This window comes from Mustela lutreola, chromosome 1 (assembly GCF_030435805.1).
Source record: "Mustela lutreola isolate mMusLut2 chromosome 1, mMusLut2.pri, whole genome shotgun sequence".
In the NCBI taxonomy this organism is placed as follows: domain Eukaryota; kingdom Metazoa; phylum Chordata; class Mammalia; order Carnivora; family Mustelidae; genus Mustela; species Mustela lutreola.
In genome coordinates, this window is record NC_081290.1 from 274741621 (window position 1) to 274747620 (window position 6000).

Sequence of the window (6000 nt, forward strand, 5' to 3'; positions counted from 1 at the left end):
CCTTTCTCTGCTTGACTTATTTCGCTAAGCATGATACGCTCTAGTTCCATCCATGTTGTTGCAAATGGCAAGATTTCATTTCTTTTGATGGCTGCATAGTATTCCATTGTGTATATATACCACATCTTCTTGATCCATTCATCTGTTGATGGACATCTAGGTTCTTTCCATAGTTTGGCTATTGTGGACATTGCTGCTATAAACATTCGGGCGCATGTGTCCCTTTGGATCACTACATTTGTATCTTTAGGGTAAATACCCAATAGTGCAATTGCTGGGTCATAGGGCAGTTCTATTTTCAACATTTTGAGGAACCTCCATGCTGTTTTCCAGAGTGGCTGCACCAGCTTGCATTCCCACCAACAGTGTAGGAGGGTTCCCCTTTCTCCGCATCCTCGCCAGCATCTGTCATTTCCTGACTTGTTGATTTTAGCCATTCTGACTGGTGTGAGGTGATATCTCATTGTGGTTTTGATTTGTATTTCCCTGATGCCGAGTGATATGGAGCACTTTTTCATGTATCTGTTCGCCATCTGGATGTCTTCTTTGCAGAAATGTCTGTTCATGTCTTCTGCCCATTTCTTGATTGGATTATTTGTTCTTTGGGTGTTGAGTTTGCTAAGTTCTTTATAGATTCTGGACACTAGTCCTTTATCTGATATGTCGTTTGCAAATATCTTCTCCCATTCTATCAGTTGTCTTTTGATTTTGTTAACTGTTTCCTTTGCTGTGCAAAAGCTTTTGATCTTGATGAAATCCCAGTAGTTCATTTTTTCCCTTGCTTCCCTTGCCTTTTGCGTTGTTCCTAGGAAGATGTTGCTGCGGCAGAGGTCGAAGAGGTTGCTGCCCGTGTTCTCCTCAAGGATTTTGATGGATTCCTTTCGTACATTGAGGTCCTTCATCCATTTTGAGTCTATTTTTGTGTGTGGTGTAAGGAAATGGTCCAATTTCATTTTTCTGCATGTGGCTGTCCAATTTTCCCAGCACCATTTATTGAAAAGGCTGTCTTTTTTCCATTGGACATTCTTTCCTGTTTTGTCGAAGATTAGTTGACCATAGATTTTAGGGTCTATTTCTGGGCTCTCTAATCTGTTCCATTGATCTATGGGTCTGTTTTTGTGCCAGTACCATGCTGTCTTGATGATGACAGCTTTGTAATAGAGCTTGAAGTCCGGAATTGTGATGCCACCAACGTTGGCTTTCTTTTTCAATATCCCTTTGGCTATTCGAGGCCTTTTCTGGTTCCATATAAATTTTAGAATTATTTTTTCCATTTCTTTGAAAAAGATGGATGGTACTTTGATAGGAATTGCATTTAAAAAGAAGTATTTTACTGTCAAATATTTTCAAATGCTGTTATAAATTTCCTTCTATAATAAAAAATTAAAGGACAAATAGAAGCTAGCTGCAAATGCTTTTCCACCTATTCCCCCAACTCCCCTAAACACAAAAGTTAGTGTCAGTCAGCATTTATAAAGACTCCTTGAGGCTTGGTTATTTTTAAGAAACACTAACAACATTCATGCCCTTTGTGGTTTCAGGGAGTGTTGGTTATCTCAGCACTACATAAGCTGACCCTGTGGGCATTTCTGATCTTGCTTCTTGCCACTCTCTTCCTGGACCATTATGTTCCCGGTCTTTCACAGTTCCTTGAAAATACCACAGTAGTCCTGCTTTAGAGTGACCCTTTCCAGAATATTGACCCCACTAATTCTCATAAGGCTGTTTCCTTCTGATCACATTTTGTTTTTTATTGGTGCTCATCATCATTAAATATACTGATTACTATGTTTCAGCACTTTTCCTCACAAAATCTCAACAGAATTCAAAATCAGCTGAAATGGTACCTGGTAATGGAGTCTTCTTCTGCCTATCCAACATGAAGTACCCTCCATAAAATAATCAGAGCCCTCCACTTACACCAATGTTGTTCTAATGATTGCTCTCTGCCTTTTGTTTATTTAGTTTTTATTTAAATTCAATTAGCCCACATATATTACATCACTTGTTTCAGATGTAGAGTTCAGTAACTCATCAGTTGCCTGTAACTCCCAGTGCTCATCACATCACATGCCCTCCTTAATGCCATCACCCAGTTATCCCATTCCTACCCCCACCTCCCCTCAAGCAATCCTCAGTTTCTTTCCTATAGTTAAGAGTCTTTCAGGATTTGTCTCCCTCTCTGATTTCTTCCCATTCCATTTTCCCTCCCGTCCCCTCTGATCTTCTGTGATGGTTTTTACATTTGTCTTATGGATGAAACCATATGATAATTGCTGTTCTCTGACTGTCTTGTTTCATTCAGCCTAATACCCTCCAATTTCATCCAAGTTGATGTAAATGGTAAGATTCTATGTTTTGATGGCTTAGTAATATTCCATTATTTATATATACCACACCTTCCTTATCCATTCATCTGTTGATTGATGTCTCAGGTCTTTTCATTGTTTGGCTATTGTGGACATTGTGGCTATAAACATTGGGGTGCAGGTCCTGCTTTGGATCACTAGTTTGTACCTTTGGTGAAAATACCTAGTAACACATATTTGGGTCATAGGGTAGCTGTATTTTTAATTTCTTGAGGAACCTCCATACTGTTTTCCAGAGTGGCTGCACCAGCTTCCATCCCACCAGCAGTGTAAGAGGGTTGCCCTATCTCTGCATCCTTACCAACATTCGTTGTTTCCTGAATTGTTATTTTAAGCCATTCTGAGTGGTGTGAGGTGGTATCTCATTGTGTTTTTGATTTGCATTTACCTGATGCCAAGTGCTATGGAGCATTTTTTATGTGTCTGTTGGCCATTTGTATGTCTTCTTTGGAGAAATGTCGGTTCATATCTCTGCCCATCTCTTGACTGAATTGTTTGTTTTTTGGGTGTTGAGTTTGAGAAGTTCCTTATAGATTTGGCTACTAGTCTTTTATCTAATAACATTTTCAAATATCTTCTTCCATTCTGTAGGTTGCTTTTTAAAAAATTTATTTATTTTCAGCATAACAGTATCATTATTTTTTCACCACACCCAGTGCTCCATGCAATCCGTGCCCTCTATAATACCCACCACCTGGTACCCCAACCTCCCAACCCCCTGCCACTTCAAACCCCTCAGACTGTTTTTCAGAGTCCATAGTCTCTCATGATTCACCTCCCTTTCCAATTTACCCCAACTCCCTTCTCTCTAACTCCCCTTGTCCTCCATGCTTTCTATTATGCTCCACAAATAAGTGAAACCATATGATAATTGACTCTCTCTGCTTGACTTATTTCATTAAGCATAATCTCTTCCAGTCCCATCCATGTTGCTACAAAAGTTGGGTATTTGTCCTTTCTAATGAAGGCATAATACTCCATAGTGTATATGGACCACATCTTCCTTATCCATTCAACCACTGAAGGGCATCTTAGCTCTTTCCACAGTTTGGCGACCGTGGCCATTGCTGCTATAAACATTGGGGTACAGAAGGCCCTTCTTTTCACAACATCTGTATCTTTGGGGTAAATACCCAGGAGTGCAATGGCAGGGTCATAGAGAAGTTCTATTTTTAATTTCTTGAGGAATCTCCACACTGTTCTCCAAAGAGGCTGCACCAACTTGCATTCCCACCAACAGTGAAAGAGGGTTCCCCTTTCTCCACAACCTCTCCAACACATGTTATTTCCTTTCTTGCTAATTTTGGCCATTTTAACTGGTGTAAGGTGATATCTCAATGTGGTTTTAATTTGAATCTCCGTGATGGCTAGTGATGATGAACATTTTTTCATGTGTCTGATAGCCAATTGTATGTCTTTATTGGAGAAGTGTCTGTCCATATCTTCTGCCCATTTTTTGATACGATAGTCTGTTTTGTGTGTGTTGAGTTGGAGGAGTTCATTATAGATCCTGGATATCAACCTTTTGTCTGTACTGTCATTTGCAAATATTTTCTCCCCTTCCGTGGGTTGCCTCTTTGTTTTCTTGACTGTTTCCTTTGCTGTGCAGAAGCTTTTGATTTTGATGAAGTCCCAAAAGTTTATTTTTGCTTTTGTTTCCTTTGCCTTTGGAGACATATCTTGAAAGAAGTTGCTGTGGCTGATATCGAAGAGATTACTGCTTATGTTCTCCTCTAGGATTCTGATGGATTCCTGTCTCACATTGAGGTCTTTTATCCATTTTGAGTTTATTTTTGTGTACAGTGTAAGAGAATGGTCGAATTTCATTCTTCTACATATAGCTGCCCAGTTTTCCCAGCACCATTTATTGAAGAGACTGTCTTTTTTCCACTGCATATTTTTTCCTGTAGGTTGCTTTTTAGTTTTCTTGATTCCTTTGCTGTGGAGAAGCTTTTATCTTGATGAAGTCAGAATAGATCATGTTCCTCTTTATTTCCCTTGCCTTCAGAGAATGGATGCTAAAATTCTCACCAGGATACTAGCCAATAAGATTGAATGGTATGTTAAAAGGATTATTCACCAGCACAAAGTAGGGTTTACTCTTGTGCAGCAAGGTGACTCAACATCCATGACTCAATCAATGTGATACATCACATTAATAAAAGAATGGACAATAATGATATGATCCTTTCAATTGATGCAGAGAAAGCATTTAACAAAATTTAGCATCTTTTCGTGGTTATTTGTTTTTTAATATTTATTGACTTTTTTCGTCCAACCATCTGAATTAGGCTATTTCTAGGGACAAGTTTCTTGCCTTCTATAATCATTCAACAGAACTTTATGGAAACTTAATAGATGCCAATCATAAATAGACAAAAGTCTTTTTGTCAAGATGTCTGGTATATTAGAGAGATGGCAAGTGGCAAAAGTCAAATGATAAAGATATAAAAGTAATTATACATTTGATCAATTTTACAATGAAAATAAAGAAGTCACTTGCCTACAAAAGTCCTTCTTTTTCCCAGTTTCCTCATGGCATTTTTCACCTCAGTGTTCCTCAGAGTATAGATCAAGGGATTCAACATGGGTGTGATGATGGAATCAGACACAGCCATTGCTTTGTCTATGGGGTAAGTGGCCACAGGTCGCACATACAGGAAAATGCATGGCACAAAGAACAAGATGACTACAGTGAGATGGGAGCCACAGGTGGAGAGGGCTTTGCGCCGTCCTTCAGAGCTGCAAGACCTCAGGGAGCAGAGGATGACCATGTAGGAGGTGATGAGGATAAGGAAGATGGTCACACACATCACCCCACTGTTGAGGATGACTAAGAGACCCAGGGTGTGGGTATCCACGCAGGCAAGTTTCAACAAGGGAAACAAATCACATATAAAGTGGTCGATGACATTGGGGCCACAGAAGGGTATTTGATACATGAAGAGAAGCTGTATTGCTGCATGGATAAACCCTCCCACCCAAGCCCCTCCCAGCAACAGGCAGCATACCCGAGGGCTCATAATAATTGTGTAGTACAAGGGCTTACAGATGGCCACATAGCGGTCATAGGCCATAACAATGAGAATGATGATCCCCACACCACCAAAGAAATGCTCTGCAAAGAGCTGGGTCAGGCAGCCTTCTAAGGAGATAGTAGTGGTCTTGGAGAGGGAATCCACAATCATCTTGGGGGCAATAACAGAAGAGTAAGTAATGTCCAAAAGGGACAAGGAAATAAGGAAAAAATACATTGGTGATCTCAGACTCTGACTTGTGATCACAGTTACCACAATGAGTAGGTTTCCCAAAACTGTGGACACATACATGATTAGGAACACAACAGAAAGCACTTTCCGCAGCTCTGGGTTCTCTGCAATACCCAAAAGAATGAATTCAGTCACATTACTTGGATTTCCCATTTTATTAGTTGATATGAGTTCCAGCTGAGAGCTAGAAATCCTATAAAAGCAACATGTGATTTATAATTAGTGGTGATTTGACCTCATGTATTTCCAGGATCTTATAGATGTTGTTATTTGTTTTTATTCATTTATTCATCATACACGCATTTGAATCTTAATAATATGCTGCAAAAAGTGTTTAGCAGGTAGATACTTCATTAATGCTA

At 39.5% G+C, this 6000-nt stretch overlaps 1 protein-coding gene across 1 annotated transcript; it reads right to left on the reverse strand.

Annotated features, from left to right (window-relative positions):
• Window positions 1-4864: 4864 nt before the first annotated feature.
• LOC131822564 (olfactory receptor 4C6-like) lies at window positions 4865-5791 on the reverse strand. The gene has a single exon (XM_059158854.1). It carries the CDS (start codon window positions 5789-5791, stop codon window positions 4865-4867), a length of 927 nt encoding a protein of 308 aa, XP_059014837.1.
• Between the last annotated feature and the right edge of the window lie 209 nt (window positions 5792-6000).